The sequence below is a fragment of the Colletotrichum karsti genome, assembly GCF_011947395.1.
Source record: "Colletotrichum karsti strain CkLH20 chromosome Unknown Scaffold61, whole genome shotgun sequence".
NCBI classification, from domain to species: Eukaryota; Fungi; Ascomycota; class Sordariomycetes; order Glomerellales; family Glomerellaceae; genus Colletotrichum; species Colletotrichum karsti.
The window spans coordinates 242937-268303 of NW_024065961.1; the positions used below are offsets into that span (position 1 = coordinate 242937).

Genomic DNA, 25367 nt, shown 5'->3' on the forward strand with positions numbered 1-25367 from the left:
GGGTCGATGGTCCGAGATAATGAAGGCCAGATAAACCGGCCTTCAGAGTCGTACTTGTACTTCGAATGAAAAACAGACATTGTGAGGTATTTGGGTTTGTTTGCAGGCAGTGGATGCCTCTCGGGCTGGATTGGTGGCGCGACCAGGCGTTTTATACAGCGGCTGATATGTGAGTCATCTCCGACTGGCAAACTTGAAGGTGATATTGAGTTCAACTTGCGCCTGGAAAAATGACTTGTTGAATTTAACTCACCCGTCCAGGTTCTAACCATCTTTCTTGTAATTTCTTGCGGAAAAACATGCTATCGGAGAATGCGGCCGCTTGTTGAGTGGCTTGAGTCTCCAGTCAGAAACACACGTAACTCGCTTCAAAGTCGCCAACACATATCAAATCCAGCGGTCCATCAGGCACTTCAGCACTTGATCAAGATACAAAGCCCACCATTTACCGATTGAGTATGTTTAGATTAATTTCATAGAGTGTGTGATAACTTAGAAGGACCTTGATGTAGAGCGCAGCATCTAAGGTGATGGATGGTTTTTTCAAACACGAATTTTCGTCAAAGATATCAATCACATGAGGAGTTCTAATACAACCAATCCCCTGCATCAAACCCCCAAAACAGGACTTGTCGACCGACTTGACCGAAAGTAAAAAGACTATCAATCTGACTCAAACAAGCTTCGACGTCTGATGTCAATGACCACCTACTGAGCTCAGGCCGATGTCCGAAATGATAGTCGGCAGTCGGGAGGGCGCCTTACTTTCCGGAGATGCTCAAACAGTTGATCATTCCATTTTTCATCCCGTCGGTGAACGGACGAAAACCCCAATACAGCACCGGCGATGGTGGGATGGATCTCGGCGCCATTCAACTCAAGTTGGAGATAGACTCTGCACACGAAACACCCAACAAACGACTAGAAAAAGGCTGAATCCTTCGATTAAAAACATCGCCGTCGTGCATTTCGATTACGCAAATACAGCGAAGAATAGCGAGAAGTACATATGCCCCTGATGTTTTTCCAAACACGCTGACCTCTGGCGTCGGAAATCAGCAGGCTGATATTGATGACTTGGACGACTTCGGAGCCGGTCGAGCCGGACAAACTCGGCCAAGCCGGGCGACCTAGTCCAATTCGTGCACTGACAGACACCGCTAGCAGTGGATGTTACCTGCATGTGTCCAACGGTCCTAGATTAGCAGCACTCTTTCCAATGTTTGGTATGAGCAAGACCAGCTGAAACCCTTGCGTCCCAAAGACGCGTTGATACCGCAGCGCAGCGGTGATCAGTGCGTGCGCTTCACGGGATTAACTGGGAGCGCGGAGATCTTCGAGTCATGGCCTCGCGAGACGATCATCCAGACATGCATGCATCCTCCTTGATACCTCGTGGGATGGGGTATGAGCAACCCTGCTCTAGCGTCAACTCTATGTTGTGCGAGCACAGAGCATACCAAAGCGCTCGTGGGATGCATGTTCACCAGCGAATACGATGTGATTGTTCCTGAAGTCTCTTATTTGGAGCCAATTTCCCCTGCCATATAACGTTTCTAAGGTTCTGCATCGAAAAGTTCCTCGTTGACGGGAGCACATCGCGGCTTTCGAACTTCTCCCGGCGATGTCATGAACCAAGTCGCACCTCGAGGACCCACGGCTCTACCAAATGTCAAGGCCGAAAAGAAATCGAACCTCTTACCCTCATTCATAGGGGTCGGTGTCTTAAGGAAACTTTGGAGCCCCGCGGTGGGTAAGGCGCCGCTCGGGAGACGGGGGAGGGAACAGGGTAAAAAACGATGGATCCCGCAACAACCGATGATTTGATATTGGCAATGGTGGCAGAGGAGGATCCTGCGGTGGACGCGAGTGAGACGAGGGCGCCTCTTGTGATCGGGGTCACCGTTACGGCCTTGTTTGTGGCGACAGTCGCTACGATGCTGAGGGTCTATGTCCGCAAATACGTCTTGAGAAGATGGGGACCGGATGACTCTGCGCTCGTCGCTTCATATGTAAGACACCATAGAGGTGTGACATGTAATGAATGGCTCCATGCTGACAAGCTTGCCAGATTCTTGTGTTCCTCACTGGTCTTCTGATGCTCATCAACACGCATTACGGGGACGGACGGCACGCTGCCACGCTCCCTCGCGCGGACTACCTGAAAACACAGGAGATAGCCATCGCCGCTGTTGCCGTATACCAAGTTGTGAGGCGCAATCGAATGAGGATCTCGAAGCGTTGCTGACCATCTTCCAGGCATATCCACTGATCAAGACGACGTTTCTGTTGCAATATCGCCGAGTCTTCCCGTTGCCGCCGTTCAAGAAGCTGTGCAATATGTTCGCCATCTTCATACTCACCTTTGGATTCACGCAAGTGGTCTCATTATGCTTCGCTTGCGTTCCTCTTCGGGCCCTGTGGGACTTCACTGTCCAGGGGAAATGCATACATCTTCTGGAGTGGTGGTACATTGGATCATCCATCAACCTCATTACCGACCTCGTCATCTTTTTCATGCCGGTGCCTTTACTGAGGACACTCGGCGTACCGATGAAGCAGAAACTCATCCTGATGGCAACTTTTGGTCTTGGCTTCTTGTGAGCGCGTCACGGTACTCTCGTATGGAATATTCTCTAACAGTCAACAGCACGTGCGCGATATCCGTCGTTCGACTCACCACTCTAAAGCAGTCTTCTCAATCAACTGATCCGACGTACAACACCGTCATCGCTGGCGTCTGGTCTCTTACCGAACTATGCTGCGGGGTCGTCTGCGTATGTGTACCGACTCTTCGGCCCCTGCTAGGCACGCACAGCCAGACGGTCAAGATACGAACACACTTGGAGCGACGTATCCACGACAGCGCCGACACCGAGCTGTACACCCAGTCATCGGGCGGAACGACGTCGAAGAAGAGGCGATCGGGTATAATGTCAGCCACGTTGCATGAGGCGCTGGAAGACCCAGAGAGTCCGAGGACGTTGACCGATTACGCGAGAAATACGGCGGACGTAGCGACGCCGCCGAAGATACACGTTGACGAGGCTCGAGAAACGAGAGAGCAACTGAGGCAGGCTATGGCCATGACGTTACCGTTGACGAGAGTTGATACGGAGGATGGCGTCGAGTTTCTGATGCTCGAGGCTCCGGGGCATGATCCGGAGGTACCGACGCCGTTGGCGCCGCCGCCGAGGAGGCATACGGATAGGGGTAATCGGCAGAGCGAAGGAGGTGATTATTTCGGAGCTCTGGTTTGGGATCCGAAAGGTCAGCCGAGTATTCCTGAAAACACGTCGCAGGAGACGATCAGTCCAGGTGGTAAAGGGGATGATCCGCCATGAAGAGACAAGAGACTTGGCCACGATCGGCGAACATGACTTGTAGACTGGAACCGGAGATTCCTCAATACCCATACGGGTTCTGAGACCAATATCCACGACATCATTTCGAGTCGGACTCAACCGAATGGTGATGTATTCTCATCGATCCATCAGGGTTCGAGAATGCATGCTGAAGAATTGAGACGACGAGACATGCAAGTTCGGGTGTCCGTGACGCACCGGTGACCGGCCGGGTTGGTAGGAAGGTCTTTTCATCAAGTCTGACAAGAGAAGATATCAGCGGTGTAGTCATTCATCTTCCAGATAAGGAAAAAAACCTTCAATGGGTGGCCACCAGCAGAGTTGAAACTACGAACAGCACAAGAAGGCCGGCAGAGGGCTTGGAGTGGTAGAGGAAGACGAGGGCACAAAGAGTAATGAAGAAGGAAGCCGGTGATGGATTCGAAAGCAACAGACTTTGACGGATCAAAGTCTCAAGGCGAGACAAGAGACTACGTACGGAGGTCTCTCACACATCGCTCGGTCTCCCTCGGCCAGTCATCTCACAACGCGGATGGCGCAATGGACAAAGCCAACCCATCGTGGCAAAGCACCACCAGATAAGCTTAGCCGGAAGAGATTTTCAACCAACAAACCGGTTCCTCAACAAGAAGGTTTCCGACTATCAAGCCCGTTCAAGCCCTTCAAACCTCGAAAAACGCCGTCGTCAATGAGAAACCGAGCCTCAACCTCACATTAGCACCCTGCACTTCGCTTTCAGTCTCCACATCGTGGCAAGGCGCATTTCGACCCCTGCCCGGGAGAAAGCAGAGAGGCAGACTCTGGACTCCCGCCAGGGCCCGTCAGATTCGCCAGACAACTCCCATCAAGCGCCGCCAGAGCCCTGATAACGGGTCCTCAAACAGGGCCGATCCAGGGTCTATTCCGGGCGCCTGGACCCAAGGTGATGCGTGTCAAGTCGTCTTGGCGCGAACGGCAGCCGTCCTGTGGGGATCGGACAACGCGGGAAATTATGGAGATGATGGATGGGAAAGAAAAAGATGAAGAGTAAAGCAAAGCCGCCGGCTGTCATCCAAGGATAACTCTATTAGGTGGATACGCGTATGCTTCAATGTTAGTGCGCTGTGTCGTCGTGCGGTGGGAAACCGAGACCGAAGGTGCCGCATTTTTGGGGCTGTGTATCACGTCGAGCACCTTATCCAGGCCCAGGCCGCTGGTATCGCTCGACAGCGTGCACAGCAATATTGCACTAACAAAATTGCATGACTCCCAAAAACCGAGACCGAGACAGAGACAGAGAGAGAACTACGGGCGTGTATCTGTTGTCTTACAATCCGCAAGCTGCGGCTGTGCTTCCCTGGAGATTGTGAACAGCCCGACCGTATGGAGATGAAGTATCAAATTTCTTCAGGAATACGTGTATACGTGGAAAGGGAGACGGAGGCTTTTCTTGTATATAGACGATGGGGTTTCCGTTGATATCTCGAGTTTTTAGAACATCACAATACCACACAATACAACAGGAACAACGACACAGATAGCTCCATCACCAAAGCTTCAATTCCTGACTCTCCAATCAACCGACGAGCCTGGTATCCTTCATCAACGACCACAACCAACAACAATCACTTAGTTCCTTCTCGACAAATCATCAACCTCAAAATGTCGGGCCTCCTCTCCTCCGGACTCTTCTCCACCAGGCTCAAGTTCCCCATCCACATGCTCCAGCTCTTCCTGGTAGTAGCGGCCCTCAGTCTCTCTGTTGCCCGCATATTCATGCCGAACAAACCCAGAGGCAGATCAGGCACGATGGCACTCGGAATGGTAAGCTTCCTCCTCTCTCCATCAACTCCCCACACCACGACATCAACTAACACGCCAAACCAGTCAGCAAAGTCCCTCGCCATCATCCTCTACCAAGTCCTCACCGAGCACGTCTCCTCCCTCAACCGCTGGGCCAGCCTCAAGGCCAACCTGATCCTCAACGCCATGGAGATCGTCTTCTGGGCCGCCGTCGTCTACATGGGCATCCAGTCCCAGACCCAACAGACCTGCATCGGCACGAGCTGCACCATCGGCTGGGTCGTCGTCGTCATCGGCATCCTCCTCAGCATGATCGCCGGCTACGCGACCATCATCGCCTGGATCGACTTCCGCTACCTCAAGAAGAACGGCGTCCGCCGCGGCGCCATGCCTGCCCCGCTGCGCAGCCAGTGCGAGGAGCAGAGCGTCGAGAGCGTGCAGATCCAGGAGGTCGGCGGACAGGGACGCAAGCCTGAGGTGTACGCGCAATACCAGCAGCAGCAGCAGCAGCAGGGATACGTCCAGCAGCAGTACAGCCAACAGCAGAGGTATGCTCAGCAGCAGCAGGCCTATGGACAACCGACCTACCCCGAGCAGACGTACGGGCAACAGTACACTCAGCATGGATACGGAAGACAGTAGGAGAGAAGACAAAGACAACGGTGGTCGAGGACAATGATGGGTTGGAATTTGGGGGACGGTTTCATTTGTAATACCAGCGATTGGCGAAAGAGCCCAGGGAATAGACGGCTCAAAGGCGTCAAAGGCGCAGAGACATAGAAGGGAAATCACTCACATTTCCTTTGTAAAAGTCATTTATATCGAGAGAAAATCATCGGACAGAGAGATCCGAGGTAGCGTTGACAGTTTTGGACGAATAGAGAATACCTACCCACAATCATCCATCATTTCCTAAAATCATGCCGGAAGTTACCATGGAGCAGATCCTCGAGAGCGCTGCTGAGTGAGAAAACCCTTGGAAACCGCCTCTCGCCCGAGCTTCTGGGTCGGCTGTCCATTATCACCCGTCTCTCCTCAGCGCGGGTCAGGTTGGGCTCATGTCTCGAAGGGGCGCGAGGTCGACTCCTATGTCCATGATGGTTTCGTGAATGAGCGAAGGATGGGTTTCGTCGAGACGGCTCGCTTTCCAAGCTCGATCCATCCTCTTGAGCGAGCAGCGGAGCATGCGAAGACGTCGAGCTCTCAGGCCTCCACTGCTCTTCCTCTTCCCAACCTTCCCAATCTCCATGATTACAGTCTCTTGCAGGCTCCTCCTCCCGCAGCTCCCAGTCTCCCCAGTCTCCACCACTACCTTCACTTCCAGGTTCCTCCACCTCGGGTCTCAACCCAGCATCGTAGAACAAGCCAGCAGCCTCTGGGTGAGCCGTCGTGAAGACTAACCAGAACGTCGGATCCCTCACCGACGGGATCCTAGCCCGTGTGAGGCTGTGCCCTTCCATGTCACCTTTGGAAATCCTTTCCAACAACCAGGTGATGTTGTCAGCCAATCTCTTTCGATAGCGCCAGCTTCGCGACATCTCATCCTCGATGTACGCGAGGGCGTTGTGGTTGATGATGGCCGGCATCGTCAACACCTTCGTCGCAACACCGTGACCAAACACCATGCCCACTGACTCGAGCCGCTCAAACCTGTGGTCTTCGTCCATGTCGAGGTAGTTGAAGTAAACCTTCCAGGTCTCCCCGTCGACGGTAACCCCAACGGTGTCGGGCTCCGAGAGATCCGTAGTCATGCCGCCGGATGCAGCCCATGGGATCATCACATCCCTCGTGGAAGAGGGGCTGACGATGTTGACGTGCGTAGGGAGGCGATCTGTGAAACCGTAGGCCGCCATAGCAGCGGTGCCGCAGACTGCATATTGGACATGCGAGAAGGTCTGGCCGATACGATGGAGAACTTCGTGGATGGTTGACGGTGACATGCGGGGGAGAGTATTGCGTCGGAAAGATTCCGCGGTGTAGTCGGAGCCATTGATTGATTCCGAGTTCATAACTGAGGCTGAAACATGTACGCCAGTACTTATCAAGAAAGCCTCGTAGCTGCAGTCTGGTTCGGGTAACGGGAGGGGCGGAAGTCGTTTGTATCGCCAGTAAGGTGGCCTCGCGGGCACTTTGAAAGGCTTGTTCCCGCAATATTGCGAGCTATTCCTGTTGACGGTGGATGCCGGTGAACTATGGAGGTCGGCGCTGGCTCGAGGACGATATGAAGAACGAAAGAAAAAGCTCCAGCGAGGTCTGTGTGCAGATCGTTGCATGCCTTGAATTCCCAGAGCTATGCTGGCTCAATAAAAATCAAGCACTTCGTGTCGATAGGTGGAGGCTCGCTGTTTTTAACCTAGCTTCCACTCGTTTCGACATCTCGCACTGCTGGGTTCCGCGTCAATATGTAGTTGGAAAGAAGGCACTCACCTTTCAATCGAACTCTAGCCAGGGAAATGTCCAGAAACAAAAGTCCTAGTTCTTCTTGTTTTCTGGGGTGTTCTGGATCGTCTACCCGCAGAGTGTAGACAATGTCTCTGTGAATAAACAAAGAAATCTGCATCAGTCGGTCGCATATGCATTGTTTCCTAGAATTAGTGACCAGAACCACCAGAAACATGTGCCAGCTGAACAGAGCCGGGTATGGTAGAAAAAACGTTCGTCTTATGCCCGGTGGGATCTCTAGTCGTTGCGTTCCCGGCCACCCAAACGCCTAATCGTACAGTGTTGGCAAAGTCCTGGTATCCCACCCTAGGACCAGTCTTCAAACGTGACCCTGCTTCATTCACAACTCCTCCTCTACGTCCATTGAATCGCCGTTTGATTGGCCCTTGGCACCCGCCGGTCCGTCCTTTTTGGGCATGGTCGCCTCCTTGTCGATCATCTGTCTCGAGACGGAAACGATGTTGTCCTCGATCAGCTGCTGGCCGACGTCCTCCAAGTGCTTCTTGGGGTCCAGCTTGCCCACGTAGCGGGTCTTGAGCTGGTCCTTTGTGAGCTCCGTCTCCTCCTTGACGCGCTTCTCGTAGCCCTCGGCAAGGCTGACAAGACGCTCCAAACGCTCCTTGTTGCAGTCGCCCTCGAGTCTGAAGTCGTCCATCTCCAACGCCTCGGTCCAAACGTGCTTGTGCAGGTTCATCAACATGTTCTCCTCCAGCGCCGTCTTGCGGTAGTTGATGCCGATCGAGTAGTAATGTCTGTTCAGGCCGTGGATAAGGGCTTGGATCGAGGGCTTGTTGAGGTGACCCAGGTTACTTGTGCTCTGTCTCGGCTCCTGGCCGAGCATAAGAGACTGGGGGTTAATGAGGCGGAAGGCGTCGATTACGACCTTGCCCTTGACGGATTGGATGGGATCGACGACGACGGCGACGGCTCGAGGGGTCAGCTGCTCGAAGGACTGTTGAGTGTTGATATCGACTGACGAGAGCCAGCAGCCGAAACCGGGATGGGAATGGTACCAGCCAACGACGGCTTCGGGTCTTTTGTTTGCTTGTCAGCGACGCGGCGGGGAATACGTGAGAGGGGCTCGCACCTTCCGGTTTGTCTCAACATGTCCATCATCTTCATTTGGAAGACAGGGTCAACAGCCTCTACACTAACACCGGTACCGCTCTGAGGCATGGCGAAAACATCCACCACGCGCACCGTGAAGTCGTCGACGAACTCTCCAAGCATCAGGCCCATGACTTCCATAGGAACACCTGCGCGGCCGTGTCGCAGCATCTTCAAGAGGGCAAGGGATGAGATGTAGACCGTCTCGGAGTTGTCGATAAGCTGGGTGTTGTCCTAGGGGAAATAGTCAGAATTTGGCCAGGTACAATGCTGTCGCTGGAGCTGTCACGATAGCTCCCGAAGGTGGAATGCACTTACCGTTCCGGGCTGGCTGCCCAGGCCGCCCAAGCCTTGGGACTGGAGCATGTTGCGGAAACGCTCCATCGTGATTGTATGTGTGCAGAAAGGTAGAGCTTGTGGATGGTTGAATTGGAGGGATCGCGAGGCGGGAGGAAATAGTTCGCGGTGGTAGTGGAGGGAGGGCGAGGCGATGGAGTCGAATGGAAGCAGTTGGTTCGTGAGTTGTTGACGACAGCTCTGAGCAGCCTGGCGAAAAAGGACCCGGCGGAGCTAGCCCGGTCCGGTACGTACTGTTTCTAGCTGACAAACAGTCACGTGGGCTTGCGCCGTTCCTTCCATCTTTGCGCAAGGAGTTGAAAATTTGATTTTTTTCTACTTCCTTAAGATATCCTTCTATGAGCGACTTTCATTTTTTTTAATTGTTGTTTTTAATGTTTTATCCTCTCTGCTGGTTGCTGGTAATAGATCTGATGTGTTTTGCGAAGGGAGCCGGGCTGTCAGGCGACGGCAAGCCACACATCTGCTGCATTCAGGCATGTGGCTGGAGTCCTCAGCTGTCACACCGCTTTCCTCCAGGAAGACTCTGGGATGCAATCCGGCAGTATCCTGATTGTGCAGCATAAGCGCGAGGGGCAAGAAACTACCATTGATGCACTAAGAAATTCAAGAAAACTATTTTCACAAATTTGAGATCTAGATGTAAACTAACGACTTGAGCCTTGTTGCATATTACTTGTTCTTCCTACCTAGCTGGACAGGTGTTGATGATGATGTAAGGCCCAGTGCTGCTGCCCCTCTATCGGCACCGCGTTGCTGGTGCTCCACAGGCCACGTTCATTGGGTCGCCCAGCTAAAGAGTTTCTAGCGAATCAGACAACACGGCCGGCCGGAATGACGGTTTGACCGATCCGCAGCTCTCCGATTTACACACTTTTGATTGGACAAAATGCTCCTGCAGCAGCCTGCACCCCTGGCCTGTCATCCAGGTCGTCGATTGGCCTGACTTTTTCCGTCCACCCACCAGCCTTGGGAGGATCTGGGGCCGAGCCGATCAGAGCTTCCACGCGCTCAGCCTGCACCTTTTCCTGGGCTTCCTTCCCTCCCACTACCAAATTTCAATCACCAAATTTCCAACACAGCATACGATCGAATAATCCGCATACCAACGACCACGAGCATCACGACCGACGCCATGTCACCTCTCGGATCGGTGGCCCTGGCCAATGGCTCCTCGTCGTCGCCAAAGAAGGTCGCCTACTTCTACGACTCCGACATTGGCAACTATGCCTACGTTACCGGCCACCCCATGAAGCCGCACCGCATTCGCCTTGCGCACAGTTTGATCATGCACTATGACTTGTTCAAGAACATGGAGATTTACGTGCGTCTGGAACCGGCGAAAATGGTACGATAGCTGCTAACCCATCATTCACAGCGCGCGAAGCCCGCGACTAGGGGCGAAATGACCCAGTTCCACACAGACGAGTACATCGATTTCCTTCAGAAGGTCACCCCCGACAACATGGACGCCTACCAGAAGGAGCAAGGCAAATACAACGTCGGTGACGACTGTCCCGTCTTTGATGGCCTGTTTGAGTTCTGCGGCATCAGCGCGGGCGGCAGCATGGAAGGAGCGGCTCGCCTCAATCGTCAAAAGTGCGACATTGCCGTCAACTGGGCTGGTGGTCTCCATCACGCCAAGAAGAGCGAAGCCAGTGGTTTCTGCTACGTCAACGGTAATGACCGACGCATGGCGCTCTCGGTTTTGTTCCTCAGCTAACAGTCCACAGACATTGTCCTCGGTATTCTCGAACTCCTGCGATTCAAGAAGCGCGTGCTCTACATTGACATCGACGTCCACCACGGTGATGGTGTCGAGGAGGCCTTCTATACGACCGACCGTGTCATGACCGTGTCTTTCCACAAGTATGGCGAGTACTTCCCTGGTACCGGTGAGCTGCGCGACATCGGCATTGGCACCGGCAAGTACTACGCCGTCAACTTTCCCCTCCGCGACGGCATCGACGACAACTCTTACAAGTCCATCTTCGAGCCCGTCATCGAGCATGTCATGAAGTTCTACCAGCCCGAGGCCGTCGTTCTGCAATGCGGTGGCGACAGTCTTAGTGGAGATCGCCTGGGCTGCTTCAACCTCAGTATGGAGGGCCACGCCAACTGCGTCGGATACGTCAAGAGCTTCGGTCTCCCGACTCTTGTTCTCGGTGGAGGTGGATACACCATGCGCAACGTTGCCCGCACATGGGCATACGAGACGGGTGTTCTCGTAGGCAAGCACCTGCCCCGGACGCTTCCTTACAACGAATACTACGAAGTAAGCTTCTCGACCTGTATTACTGTACTGTCACTGACTCTTTCACAGTACTATGCTCCCGACTTCGAGTTGAACGTTCGCCCCTCGAATATGGAGAACTCGAACAGCTTCGAATACCTCGAGAAGATCAAGGCTGCCGTCATCGACAACCTCAGACACACTCAACCTGTTCCCTCCGTACAAATGCAAGACGTGCCTCGTCAACCCCTGCCCGGCGGTATGACGGATGAAGAGGAGGCCGAGTTGAATGATCTAGACGAAGACGAGCACCCCGACGAGCGAATGACTCAGCGTCGCTGGGAGCAGCGTACCAACAACGAGGCAGATTTCGAAGACAGCGACGACGAGGATATGGAGCAAGCAAACGGCATCACTCGCCCTCGTAATGCGAAGAAGCGGACGTTCCGTGACTACCGCCAACAGGAAGCCGAGGCCAACAGCGGGGCTGCATCACCAGTCAATGGCGCTACCGCTGAGGATGCGCCTAATGCTGAGCCTATCGTCGATGCCGACATCACCTTGGAAAACCCCGTCGATGCTGAGGAGACGTCAGAAAAGCCCACTGAGAAGGAGGCTGCCTCTGATGCTCCTAGAAGGGACGATGTTGATGATGACGGCGATGTTGGCATGGAAGATACTGTTGACGTTGAAGAGCCTGCGACAACCATTAAGAAGGAGGAAGTCGAAGCAGAGCCTGCCAAGGTTGCAGAGAAAGAAGACAAAGAGGACCAGCCTGTCTCACGCAGACCTTCCACTGAACCCACGGCAGCAACCAATGCTGCAGAGAAGGCGGACAATGAAGACACTGAGGTCACCGCCAACGCGACTGTGAACCAAGAGGGGGCAAAGGAAGCCAACAAGGAGGCTAGCAAAGAGCCAGACGCAATGGGACCTGAGAACACCAGCGAGAACAAGACCGACACTCCCAAAGAGTCTGCTTCAGCAGTCAAAGAGGCTACAGAGAACGAGAAAGAGGCTGACAACAAGCCTGAGGACAAGATCGCCGCGCCAGAGGAAGACAAGATGGACGTTGACGAGAAGCACGCAGCTGGGCCTGAGGACGGAGCGGGTGGTACAGCCGAGCACCCAGCAGGCCAGACAGACTAGCGGTCTGAACAGCACAACTGCTACCAGCAGTGATGAAATGCTGGAGCTATGGGTATGTACCTGGTTTGTGATGCAGAGCATGTGGCGTTCAGGATCGGGCGGCTTTTCAGGGATTTGCGTGGGCCCTTGTTTACAGTGATACTCTCTTTTGCTCTAATAGCTTTATCAATGAGGGTGTCCCTACTAGTTGTATCATAGAAAGCAAGGCTATAGCAGCTTCTCATCAGTAGCTTCTAGTCAACTTGACCTCATTTTGACATTTCTCACTATACTCCTGGCCTATCTCATTCCATTGGCAAACATCATGTGTTCCACTTGTAAGTCATTACTGCTTGATTTGAATTTTCGCCGTAGACTCGTACGGCGGGTTGTAAGTCATTGCAAGTCTTGATTATTCCACTTCTGACAGCGCATCAGAGTCGCAGACGGAGGCAGCTTGCGCTCTGGATCGCTCTTCGGCCCGCCTCGCAACTCAATGTCTTTCCAGAGAAGCAACATGACATATTCCGCAACGATATGCTCTGAACAATCCCATTGCCGTTCATCCGCCGTAACATCAGGACTCGGTAATCCAGGTAGTGCGTGAAAGTTGTTCCTCGCAGCCTTCAAGATCCAACACAGCGACTCTGGCGAATCACCACGGTCGAGCCTGTGGTGGAAGAATTCCCAGAAATCCTCGTACATGATTTCCGCGGCGTATCGCTCCCGCAGACACGTAGTGTGCCCCAACGACAGCGGCGGGAGACTGTAAAAGCAGTACCGGAAATTCAGCTCCAGGTTCTGGAGGTTGTCGCAGTCCAACAGCAGACGAGAGAGCTTGCGCGACTGGCGGCGGTACGCGAGCTGATCCCGGCCTTCTCTAGAAACAGCCGAAGCCACCCTTTTACACCTGATCTCGGATGATACTCTGGGTCGGCTGAGTCTGATGGAGCGTAGTTGTTGACGGTTCTGCGGGCCGATCATGTCAAGCCAGGCGCGGAGTGTTTTCATATCATGGACGATGAACCGGCGCCGGTAGATGATCTCCCGAGTCTCCGATGATATCGTCCTGCAGGTTTTGTGGAGGTTATGGATGACTTTGTTCCCGTATATTTGCCTGGGAATGGGTTTGTAGGGGCCGGGGTCTCGGTTGACGATCAGGAATTCGTCGGAAGGGGTGGAACTGTTGTAGATCATGTAACGGATCTCGATCGGCAGGGACCTGCGTAATGAAGTATTATTAAAATTTGCGTTTTCTTCTGCTGTGGCGAGAGGTTCTTACAATAACGGGAACTTGGAACGTCTCATCGGCCGTTGCTGGCTCACGTTCCCTCGATCTGGCGTGATGGTGGTTGAACGACTGCTGTTAGCTCGCTCTCTTTTGGTCTTGTGTGGTGACGTTAGCCTCGAGACGTAGCAGGCGAAGTATGATTAACACACCTTCTTTCTCGCAGGCTGCTTGAACTCGTCATCGGTATCGCTTTCAGCATACACTGCGACTTCGTGGTTTGGACGAGTGTGTCGAATGGCCTCAGAAGCCTGGACTACGTCATCTGCCGCCATCATGTCTACTTCACTTTCGATAAGTTCCAGATGAGGATTTGAGACGCAAAAGACGCAAAGCATTAAGAAATTTTCAACTTATGCTAGATATAAAACAGCATCGGAGATGGTGATTTACGTAAGTCGTGAGAGGATGAGAGTACACATCTCCGATTAAAACTATCAAGCGAGCCAAGATTATATGACAGGCTAATAGCCCAACCCGTCTCCTGTGAACCTTGTAATCAATTCTTTGAGTCCTGGCCATGAGATCCGTATCCTCCGTGTGTAACGGCGTACTGCTTTCTTTATCGAGGCTCCGAGCTGCGATGGGACTTATCTTCCTCGCCAGAGTTGTTTAGCTATGTGGACGTCGTCAGTAGGATCGGCCCCCGCTGATGAGCAACGTTGAGACCTTCTATCCACGACCTTCGGCGTATATCATGTTTCGGAGTTCGATTGGTAGGGACCTGGGTCAAACTTGGAGTCGTTAGAGAGGATACGCGCCAAACTCACATGAACCCAGTCTTGGCTGGAGTGAACGATTCGGTCACCATTTTCGGCAGTCTCTTCGCTTCAAAAGTTAGGCTTCGACAGGTCCTGTGTATGGGAGGATCTTTGGGTTCTCGTGCAAGTCCTGCTGTGCTGTGGTGTTTCTCAACGTTGTTTGGTCTACCTTGATTAGAGGCCCCACGTTGATATCTGAACTTTACGGCGAGCTTCAGGACACCTCACACCTTGCTTATGGAAGGTTTCTTATTATGAAAGCCAAATTTTGTACCTTGATGGATTTGCTGAGCCACAAGGTAAACAGCGCTTTCTGGAATGAATGATGGTGGAAATGCTACAGCTTTCAAATATCATTCAATATAACTAAAGGATTTTGTCATGAATCACTTGTTCAGCGTCATTCATGATCTTTCTTTAACCCGCTGATTCGTGACAGTAAAATACGCGGTTATGCTGTCTCGTCAAAATGCTGACCCAAAGTCTTGGAGAACATTTGTGGGTGTATGAGCGTACAACAAGGTAATAAACCCAAGGTTAGGTATTCATGGCCTAGCCTCCAAACGACAGAGTCGCGGCAACAGGTTGCACTGATATATGGGAACTCCCAGCTTCATAGGAAGCGCATTGCATTATTGAGCATTTGTTGCCATCTCAGCCTGCAGTTGCTGGCCTCGCGCAAGACATGCCGAGTGTTATATGCAGAATACGCTTGAGCTTTTGCTATCACAACTGGTCTGGTGTTTCTCACGAGCCCACTGAATCTGTCGGTGTCTCTTTATCTCTAGAAGCCTCACAGCAATGGAATGTAGATCAAATTCAACAGACAAATCCAACAGAAATTCACCAGCAGAATGCCAATTCTCTTTCGTATTATTCGCCAGTCTGTGTCATGCGAAGTTGACTACATGTTAAGTGCCACTAAGCGTACAACAAGCAGTTTGTTGACTACCGTAATCTAACTACAGCAGAGCCTAACAGCTAGAAGACTGTTGACCATGCTTCTGCTGGTCGGGATAAGAGTACGAATCCTTGTACAGGGCCGTGACTCGGCATGGAGAGCGGCAATCCGGATGCTCCAGAGCTCATACGTCGATTATCTGACGCGATTCGTTCTGTACTTCAAGGATTAGTCGCCACTCACTGTGCGTGTTAGGTATCATTCGGAGGAGATGTTCACCTGCTTGTTCGATATCACGTAATCGACAGGCTAGTTTGCTCCACGCGATGCAACGCACAATGGAACATCGTCCTTGCCTGTCAGACATGCCGACTGCTGACCGCATCAAAACTCTGGACAGCTTACCCTAAGATAAGAAGGCCCACAGCTCTCGTATTTCCTGTTTCGGGTACGGGCCGTAGCCGAGGGATGACTGCATGAGTCCGAGCCGCCATGTGGACAAGCGGCACAGCCATTGACAAATTTGACATCAGAACCATTGAAGCTTCTGCATACGCAGGTGAGTAATTGCAGCTCAACTAGGAATCATTTCCAAACCGGTACTCGAGAAGCATAGAATAGGGTCTCATCGTCCTAATGTCACGCTGACCTTACGTTATCAACAGATTCATTGCAATAAAATGGGTGCCTAAAACGTGCAGAGTAATGATAGGGTCTTGTAGCCCCATTCGTGTTAAGCGCTTTGCTTGTAGGGCTAGGCAGGTGCAGGTAGATTGGTGGCGTGCCGAACGAGATCTCGGGCTAGTGTAGAGATCTTCATGGGCGTCGACATAGCCATGCCGGACGTTGGGGGCACCCGTATCCAGGAACTAGTCGACTTCACCCAAACGCGAGAGGCGTCATCTCAATACGACATCAAGCGCTCCCGGCATCTATCAGTAGTCGACTTGAGGCATTTTTTGCCCCTATGAGGTGATCTGATATCTTTTCGCGGACGGGATGTGTTGAAGTGCGTCATGGCAAGGTACAGGTACGGAGCTTCATGGCATTCACAATCATGTTATCAGCACGTACTGTGGTTTCTAAAGTCTGGCAAGGTCTACGTATGGTACACAGAGAACGAAACCATTTATGTTTTCTGCTTGAGATTGTATGGAACACCGAGCAGTAATTAGCATTCATTAAGCATGATCTATTGTGATTTCGCTATGATCTTCCACTAGCTTTCATCACACGTACCATGACCTTGTATTCCGTGTAGATGAGGCTGCTGCCAGCGTCGCGCTCCCATATGAACCCGTCTCGATCTAGCAGCTCAAGGTCGTATCTCCAAAGCAACTTCCCAACGATCAGTCGGATACTCTGCTGTGCCATGTGTCTTCCAATGCATGCTCTGCTTCCAATGAGGAAAGGACGATAAGCTGTTCTGTTGTCTGCTCTGAACTCGGTATCCTCAACACCATCAAGCCATCTTTCAGGGCGGAAGGTGGCGGGATCTGCGAAATACTCGGGCGATCTTTGAATTGTGTAGAGATCGGCGGAGACGGTGGTACCGGCAGGGATGTGTACGCCATCTATGGTGCAAGATGGAGCGGTACGCTGTGCCGTTTTACCGTTTGCCGGTGGAAGCAACCTAAGGGTCTCCCGGATACAGGCACTCAGGAACGGCAACCTGGCCAGCCGCTCGCCCGTAATGTCTTCTTCATTGGTAAAGTTCGAGCGAATTTCAAAGCAGACTCTGTTGTACGCATCGGGATAACGCAAAATGTGATAGAAAGTGGCGGCCAGTGTTGTAGCTGTCGTCTGGTATCCCGCCAGGCTACGATGTCTCTTAGCACAGTTGTATTGGAGGATGAAGCTGATACGTACGTGAGGCCCATGGCGTTGCTAAAGAATGCATCTGCGTCGAGCGTCAGACCCTGCTTTTCGCTGCCCATAATTGCGGTCAAGAAGTCTTCTCTTCCGTCTTGCCTATCGACGCAGCTATTCGAAATTAGGTCAGACCACTAGAACTATAGCCGTTCTTGGAGAATACTCACTCGCGCAGCTTTGAAGATGGCACAAGCTTAGAGAGTTGTGACGGAAACGGTAACGCTGTCACCAGGCTCCTGGCACTCTCAAGCAGTGAAGCTATCCCAGGCATGGCGAGGAAAAAGCTCAAGGCTTCGACCATGGGCATCGTTGATTTCCCAAGCTGCTTCAAAGATTCGTAAGTAGCTGTGACATTTTGTCAGCTTCGATTCTGTGTAGTTTTTAATGATGCGGCTTTCAACTTACGGCGTTTTCCAGACATGAGAGGTTCTCCGAAGGCAAGATCACCAATAATCTCCCAGAACATCGTCTCCAATGTGTCAGCAATGTCCACGGCGCCGCCCTTCTGCGCGAGTTCTTCAACTTCGGACATGGCCATATCGATATGCAACTTCTGGATGGGCTCTTGCCTCGCAAGCGCTTGAGGGGTGAAGGCTTGCTGGATCACCTTGTGCAACTTCTTGTGAAGTGCAGGGTCAGGTATTGTGATCAGTGTAGGGGCGTTCAAGACGAGGTCCGAGAAAAGCGTCAAGAAGGTCCCATCTTTGGAAAAGCGACCGTCTTCCTGCTTCGCGTAGATCGCTGTTTCCGCTTCAAGGGAAGCAAAGGAAACTTCATTGGGTCCAACTCGTACCACAGGCCCTGAACCAGATTAGTGACCTTTCTCTAGCTGTTGATGCTGAGAGTCTCACCGTATCGCTGATGAAGAGCTTGCAGTTCCGAATTGAACCTCATCCGATGCAGAGCTCTCATGATCCATAGCTATCGTTGTCAGCTAATTCTCACCTGTAGGGCGCTTTTAATGTGAGAAAAGACGTACCGGGGAGAACTTAGCCAGAAAAGGGCCAGGGATATGGGCGATAGGATGAAAGAAGCATCCATAGACGATGACTGACACAACAGCAACCGTGAACTGCGGATCATAGAACTGTTAGAACAGAAGCCGCTGTTAAGATTTGAGATGGGGATATGACACACGACAAGCACCGCTAGTCCTAGTTGCTGCCCCAAAGACCAAGGTGATAGTGGGGAGATCAATGCCATCTTTGCAGGTTCGTGATTGCTGTCAGTGCAGAAGCAAAACCAGATGGAAGGGCTCGGTCAAGCAGGAAGACCTGTCGTTGAGACTGATGTGATTTCAAACACGTGCGTACGGCTAGTATTTGCGCGCTCTCATGACCACCCGGCACTCGAAATAGCATCTAGTGACTTAATCACAGCTAGAGGTGTGCTGCGGACAAATCTCAAGGACCCCGAATCGCACAGGGGACATGGTGCCATCACCAAGGCGGGTCTCCCAGATCCTTCTTGTTCTCCCACCCCCCTCCCCACGCATTTCGATTACTTCGCCCGAGCTAATCTAGCGCTTACCAGCATGGGTGTTTAGATATGCGGATCCTGACAGATCCAAACATTCCCATGCTTTGCCTACAGAAACTGATGTTCGGGGTCCACTACTGAGAGTCGCCGATCTTGGTAGGCGTGTTCGGGCTTCAAGACATGGAATAGAATCCTGCCGGCCCATCTCAAGTGAATGCCTGGATTTCGCATGTAAGTTGACGTCGCATGGAAGACCTAGACCCCTACTTCCTACGTCCTGGCCGACTACGTTGCATTGAGACGACAACGGTGTCTTTGTATCGGCTAAGCCTGCCGGAACCTCAGCCACCCACATGTCAGGCCCAGACTGGAACATTGGCTCTTTTTTAGCCAATGAGGGAGTGAAAACTAACTCTGGAGCAGATATCGAGGGATTGGTCTAAGGTAGCAGGATAGTGCAAGTATCTAAACTGGGGGAGAGAACAGCAACATTGAAGGCGGTTAAGTCTGCTGTTCGCATATGATTCTTTCATCTTTGGAGACTAGTTGTCGAGCTTTTTCGAAACAGAGTTTTTGCTTTTACCCAATATGGAACCGTTGTCGTACCAGTCGAAGCTCGTCCCCGCGGAGACAGCTCGAGAGACAGGCTGTTTTACGACGCTTCCAATCCGTATTCATCCCCGCGATGACCTAGCCGATGCAGCCAGCCGGCGTTTTGTTGGAGACTGGGCTAGGGAGATGAGAGATGGCCGAGAAAAGAAGACTTACTTCTCGTTCTCGCCTGTAGGCAACTGGTCTTCTCTCATCTACCCCGAAGCCATTCCCGAACGCCTCGGAGTCTTGGCCTACCTCTCAGATCTGGGCCTGATTCATGATGGTGAGTTGCGCCGTACAGAATCTCTAAGTGTTTCGCTGACGATGACTACAGACACCGGCGAGGGCCTCAGCATCGAGGATGCTCAGGCTGAGCACGATGAGCTCCATGATGCTTTGAACCCAGACGACAAGAGAAACCTGGACCCTGCTTCAAGGGCAATGAAGACCAAGAAGCTCGTCTCACAGTGCATCCTCGAATGCATCAACCTGGATCATGAAGTTGGTCTGAACATGCTTGCTGCCTTCCGTGATGTTTGGCTTGCTATTAGCGAGAAGAACAGCGACAAGGAAGCACAGACTTTGGAAGAATATCTACAATACCGTAGCGACAATGGCGGCATGCTGTAAGAAGATCGTCTGTCATATTCGGGTTCATATCTAACCAATTCGCAGGGTTTTCTGGCCAATGCTGCAGTTCAGCCTGGGGATTTCCCTCTCGGAAGCGGAGCACCAGCTCGTGCAGCCCATCATTGATGCGGCCACTGAAGGTCTTCTGCTGGCGAATGACTACTTCAGCTGGGAACGCGAACTGAGAGAGCTTCAATCCGGTCATTCCAAGAGGATTGTGAGTGCCGTGGAGCTGTTTGCCCGGACGAAGGGGCTTTCAGTCGAGGGTGCCAAGGAGGCAGTCAAGGCCAGGATCATCAAGTCAGAAAGTGATTTCTGTCAACGCCGTGATGAGCTTTATAAAACACGGCCAGACGTATCGTTGAAAGTAAGAAGGTGGATCGACTGTGCTGGCCTAGCGGTCTCGGGGAATCACTACTGGTGCTCTGCTTGTCCGAGGCAGAACGCATGGAAGAACGAGACACTTCCAAACGGCCAGAAGCATAACGACGTTGAGCAAAATCAGAACGGGAACGGACATCACTCCCCGCTCAGCAGTAACGGAAGTGACACTATTCTTCAAATCAATGGCATCAAGATCATCTCAAACGGAAACGGCGTCAAAGCTGTTGTCAATGGCAACGGTGTCAAAAGAAAACTCTCACAGTGTGGGCTGGCAACTCCGGAAGAAGATTTGTTCACGAAGAAAAAGAGAGATTCGGGCATCGATGTTTTGGGCCAAGATAACCATAACCTCGACGTTCACGAGGTCTCCCAGTATCCCCTTTACAAGCCGTCCAACCTGGCTATGGATGCGCCCGCGGCGTACATCTGTGGGATGCCCTCCAAAGGTGTTCGTGGCACTCTCATTGATGCTCTCAATACCTGGCTTCACGTGCCTCCGGCAGCGGTCAAGACAATTACGTCGGTTGTCAACATGTTGCACAATGCATCCCTAATTCTGGACGACTTGGAGGACAACTCTCCACTGAGGCGGGGTCTCCCATCAGCCCATGTTATCTTTGGGCAAGCTCAATCCATCAACAGCGCAAACTTTTTGTTTGTTAGAGCAGTGCAAGAAGTTGCCCAGAGCCTTAGCCCAGCTGCGCTCACAGCGGTGCTCGAAGAACTCGAAGGCCTCTACCTCGGGCAAAGCTGGGACCTGTACTGGAAGTTCAACCTGGCATGTCCCACCGAGTCCGAGTACGTCAACATGATCGACCACAAGACCGGCGGCATGTTCAGGATGTTGCTGCGCATTATGCAGGCTGAGAGTGCAGTTGCGGAAACTCCAGGCCTCGACTTTGAGAGATTGACCCTTCTCTTCGGACGATTCTTTCAGATTCGGGACGACTACATGAATTTTGGAGATTACGCGGCCCAAAAGGGTATCTGTGAGGATCTGGACGAAGGGAAGTTCTCGTACCCCATCGTCTACTGCCTTACCAACCACCCGGAGTATCGCGCACACATCCTTGGCGTATTCAGGCAGCGACCGACGGTAGCTACGACGACCGCTTCTCCGCTCTCGAAGGAAAGCAAGGCTCATCTGGTGAGTTGTTTACGGAAGTGTGGAGCGTTTGAGAAGACGCTCGACTGCCTGAGAGACGTGGAACACGAGTTAGAACTGGAAATCGACAGGCTGGAGCGTTTGACAGGCGAGGCGAATCCCATGCTCCGCCTTTGCCTTGCGAAGCTTAGCACAAAGGGGATTGCCACGTTGGGATAGACGGGTTAGATTGATTCGCGAAGATGTAACACAGGCTGTGTAACACTCCTTCAATTGGTTCAATTGGCTGTTTTATTTGTGTGGCATGTCAATACAACGTTGTTTTAGCGCTTACTTCAATGTTTCATTTTCGAACAATAACCTCTTATCTTTTGCCGTGGACACTGAGAACACTTTGTCTCGCGAGGGCTATGAACGCATGTCATGCCACCATCCTTACACGTAGCTTGCAAGTAAATCGGCAACCGACTCTCGTAAACATCCTACCGTCGATGCACACGGCCAAGGGGGCAAAGGATCAGAAAGTTCAAATCCCATCAGGGATCGGGCTTTTGGAGAAATCACTACTGCACGTCAGACTTCGACTTGACGTCCACCTGCATCTCGTTGAATCCTGCCAGGAATGATATCCTTGCAACCTGCAGGGTTACACACGGAGCGGGCCCGACTCCCGCTCCACCTCCATGGACACTGCCTTGACAGGCGGGGACCGGTCTTTGAGAGATTTACGACAAGGGTTCATGAGATGAACACCTGCAACGGAGGGCGTGGGGCTAATACGCGGACGATCTATCAAATGCAGTGTCTTTGTAGAGTAACATGCTTACCTAGTCTTCGTAAGGCCAGGTAGGGGTTGAGACTCGCAGCTTCGGTCCAGACCTCTTCTCACCTACTTAAGCTTGAGAATCATGGGCTTGGGTAACGGGCAATTGACTGAAAGCAGAGTCTTCTGGAAGAAAGCAGGCAGCCATACATCGATATCACTCCTACATTACAAACGCCCAGCTGTCGTCATTCTTCAGTACCCTTGGCCTCGGCGAATCGGACCGAACGAAAATGCGCCAATCATCGAACTTGCTTTGGATTCCTATCCTTCTGGCTCGCTTGGGAGAATGTGAAGGCCTCGTAGTAGACTACGGTTCATGCCAGAGTGCGGTACGTACAGATAGTTGAGCTCCGCGTCAAGACAACCACCCCTGACACACATAGTGCATCTCTCTGTCTAGTCAGCTCTCCGTCGAGTCGGGTGGCGACTATGTCGCAGACTTTGAGCAGCAGCCTATTGCCACAGCAGGGGTAGATGCCGGGTCTCTCTTCTGGGCGCAGCAGCAGCAGGCCGTCCGGCCGGCCTGCGTCGTCCACGCCCGGGGGGTCGAAGATGTCGTGGTTGTGGTCCGGACTTCGCGCTCCACGGGCTGTCCCTTCGCCGTCCGCGGGGGCGGCCACTCAGACATACCCGGCGCGAGTAACAGTGATGGTGGCATCACCGTTAATATGGCTGGGTTGAGCGATGTCGAAGTGGACGCGAGCGCCGGCGTAGCTCGCGTAGGAGCTGGCGCCAAGTGGGGAGCAGTCTTCAAGGAGCTCGATAAGACGAACAAGACGGTTGTGGGAGGCCGACTTACGGGCGTCGGTGTTGGAGGATTACTCCTGGGCGGCGGGCTTAGCCACTTCTCCGGATTACATGGGTGGGCGTGTGATAACGTCCGCAACTACGAGGTATGTCGGCGTCGGGACCGAGACCGCAAGTGAGACTCCGTGTCTAACAAGCGGCTGACATTCATCCAGCTTGTCCTTGCCAATGGTAGTATCATCGACGTCTCGCACTCCACCCACCCAGATCTCTACCGAGCTCTTCGTGGTGGTGGCAACAACTTTGGGGTCGTCACCCGCTTCGACCTGGACTTGTTCGATCAAGGCCCTATGTGGGGAGGTCTACACGTCTGGCCATTGATGCCAGACGTAACGTCAGCCATCACGTCAGCCTTCGTGGAGTTCGCCCACGACGCCCCATCAGACAAGCATGTCTCGTTGTTTGCAGGCCTCGGATTCATGCAGGGTAACTTCGCCTGGGCTGTGGGACAGTACGACACCCTCGGTAGGGAGGAGCCTCCCATCTTTGCCAAGTTCAGAGATGACGCCGAGACGTATGGGGCTCCAAAGATCGTCAGCACGGCGAGGGTAACGTCGCTTTCTGATCTAGCCGAGGAACTGAATCTTTCAGAGCCAGCGGGCATGCGGAGTCGGTTTACAACTGCTACCTTCAAGGTGGATGTGGATCTGCTTCAGCTAATGGCCGGTTACTTCGTCGAAGAGGTCGAAAGAGCTCTGGACAAGGGCTTAAGTGAGGACGCACGCTTTGCGCCAATGTTGGGCATTCAACCCCTGGGAAAGAACATTCTCCAGGCGCAAGCTAAGCGCGGAGGAAATGTGATGGGTCTCGAAGAAGAGTCCGGGCCACTGATTGGTAAGTTTACTCTCTACCCTGACCGACACATTTCACAAGTGCTAACGCAAGGGGTTTCAAGTCTGTTCTTTTGGCTGGGAGTGGTCTGACGAGGCGAATGATGCTATCGTGACTGCTGGAATCCAGAGCGTCCTCGAGCAATCTGTAGCTGCAGCTAAGGAAAGGGGTCTGTACCATCCTTTCAAGTACATGAACTACGCTGCGGAAGACCAAGACCCTGTCGGAAGCTATGGAGATGAGAACGTTGAGTTCTTGAAGAAAGTCAAAGAGACGTACGACAGTGAAGGACTGTTCGCGAAGCTGGTACCCGGTGGTCACAAGATCAAATGATTATTACATGGGAAATGGATCGTTCTAAATAGTATGGAATGATACTCAAGTTTCTCATGTCAACAAGAATACAACAGGTTCTCTAACATCAAATGCTGTAAACCCAATTTAACCCCTTTTCTCAACCATGCTGTTCAGTATGTAGTAAGTTGGCGAGAACTCGAGCGTTGGAAACGCGGTTACAAGTCCAGGTGTCACCAAATCATCCACAAAACCTGTACCAAGTATGTTCATAGTAAGGAAAGTCCACACGAGTCCAACAATACGCCAGCGAGATCCACACCATCCAAGGCTTTTCCGAGCAAAGTTTATTGCCAGATCCTCCAAGAACAAAATGTTGGGCATGAGCAGGAAAAAGGTGATAGTTCTTGTGAAAGACTCCGATGGAGCTGCCATCTTCGCTGCCGCCCAGTGGTAGAGTCCAGATAGGGCGAATGCAAAGTATGACTGGGTTTGTCGACTGATCATGGATCCCTTGGGTGCTCTAACAATGCTCCTGGCCACGAATCTGCTGGGGACTTGCAATCCTCTGCGGAAGTTCTGATGCCACGTGCGGTTCCAGAATCTGCTGAGCGTGTAGCACTCGGCCCACGGACCGTTTACCGGGTGAACGTCTTCGATCCGCGTCCAGAAAAGCCCGGACGACACCCCGATCATGCAAGCGACGTGATAGCCGATATCCATGACGGCGATTGACGAGGCCCACCAGCAAGCCGTGGCGAGGCAACGGGGAACGAAATCCAAGTCAAGGACACGAGTGTTTCCGCCATGAGTCAGCCAAAGTAGAAGGCCTGCGGCGATATCATGGCTCATATATTGCTGCAGTATTCTTTGGGTCGATAGTCTGTAGAAGGCAGTCTTGGAAGTGCCTGGCGCAGGAGCTGGAGGGAGAGGTGCGGTTCGCCAATTCCAGCCAATGCCTCTGGTGGAAAAAGCATTGTCAAAGCACCATCTTATCTGGTCCCTTGTACTAAGAGAGCGAAAAGGCGGTTGAGGTTTCTTCTCGTTGTGAATGGGCTCAGTCCACTTGTGCTCCACGTACGGGTCTTCGAGCACAAGGAGATTGAAGTTGACCAAGGCGACATAGAAGACTGAGAACACAATTCTGTCAGAATTTTGATGTCATGAGTAGTTTTTTTTTT

At 52.3% G+C, this 25367-nt stretch overlaps 7 protein-coding genes across 7 annotated transcripts; 4 read left to right on the forward strand and 3 right to left on the reverse strand.

Moving 5' to 3' along the window:
- Nucleotides 1-1799: 1799 nt before the first annotated feature.
- Nucleotides 1800-3344, forward strand: CkaCkLH20_12595 (uncharacterized protein; the record flags this gene model as incomplete). The annotated part of the gene is made up of 4 exons (XM_038895308.1): nt 1800-2012; nt 2072-2209; nt 2260-2600; nt 2651-3344. The coding sequence occupies 4 exons, from the start codon at nt 1800-1802 to the stop codon at nt 3342-3344; spliced, it is 1386 nt and encodes a 461-aa protein (XP_038739447.1).
- Nucleotides 3345-5006: 1662 nt separating this feature from the next.
- CkaCkLH20_12596 (uncharacterized protein) lies at nt 5007-5789 on the forward strand (the record flags this gene model as incomplete). Its single annotated transcript, XM_038895309.1, has 2 exons — nt 5007-5168; nt 5232-5789. The coding sequence occupies 2 exons, from the start codon at nt 5007-5009 to the stop codon at nt 5787-5789; spliced, it is 720 nt and encodes a 239-aa protein (XP_038739448.1).
- Nucleotides 5790-6052: 263 nt separating this feature from the next.
- CkaCkLH20_12597 (uncharacterized protein) lies at nt 6053-7156 on the reverse strand (the record flags this gene model as incomplete). Its single annotated transcript, XM_038895310.1, has 1 exon — nt 6053-7156. The coding sequence occupies one exon, from the start codon at nt 7154-7156 to the stop codon at nt 6053-6055; it is 1104 nt and encodes a 367-aa protein (XP_038739449.1).
- Nucleotides 7157-7929: 773 nt separating this feature from the next.
- Nucleotides 7930-9080, reverse strand: CkaCkLH20_12598 (Mov34/MPN/PAD-1 family protein; the record flags this gene model as incomplete). The annotated part of the gene is made up of 3 exons (XM_038895311.1): nt 7930-8623; nt 8677-8930; nt 9015-9080. The coding sequence occupies 3 exons, from the start codon at nt 9078-9080 to the stop codon at nt 7930-7932; spliced, it is 1014 nt and encodes a 337-aa protein (XP_038739450.1).
- A 1108-nt stretch (nt 9081-10188) lies between these two features.
- CkaCkLH20_12599 (uncharacterized protein) lies at nt 10189-12435 on the forward strand (the record flags this gene model as incomplete). The annotated part of the gene is made up of 4 exons (XM_038895312.1): nt 10189-10377; nt 10432-10732; nt 10787-11328; nt 11377-12435. 4 exons carry the CDS (start codon nt 10189-10191, stop codon nt 12433-12435), a joined length of 2091 nt encoding a protein of 696 aa, XP_038739451.1.
- A 375-nt stretch (nt 12436-12810) lies between these two features.
- CkaCkLH20_12600 (benzoate 4-monooxygenase cytochrome P450) lies at nt 12811-18439 on the reverse strand (the record flags this gene model as incomplete). The annotated part of the gene is made up of 10 exons (XM_038895313.1): nt 12811-13636; nt 13697-13800; nt 13855-13953; nt 16604-17183; nt 17234-17347; nt 17404-17581; nt 17642-18037; nt 18088-18157; nt 18216-18308; nt 18374-18439. 10 exons carry the CDS (start codon nt 18437-18439, stop codon nt 12811-12813), a joined length of 2526 nt encoding a protein of 841 aa, XP_038739452.1.
- An 864-nt stretch (nt 18440-19303) lies between these two features.
- Nucleotides 19304-24225, forward strand: CkaCkLH20_12601 (geranylgeranyl pyrophosphate synthase; the record flags this gene model as incomplete). The annotated part of the gene is made up of 7 exons (XM_038895314.1): nt 19304-19592; nt 19644-19935; nt 19985-20256; nt 20338-21470; nt 22638-23147; nt 23217-23895; nt 23957-24225. 7 exons carry the CDS (start codon nt 19304-19306, stop codon nt 24223-24225), a joined length of 3444 nt encoding a protein of 1147 aa, XP_038739453.1.
- Between the last annotated feature and the right edge of the window lie 1142 nt (nt 24226-25367).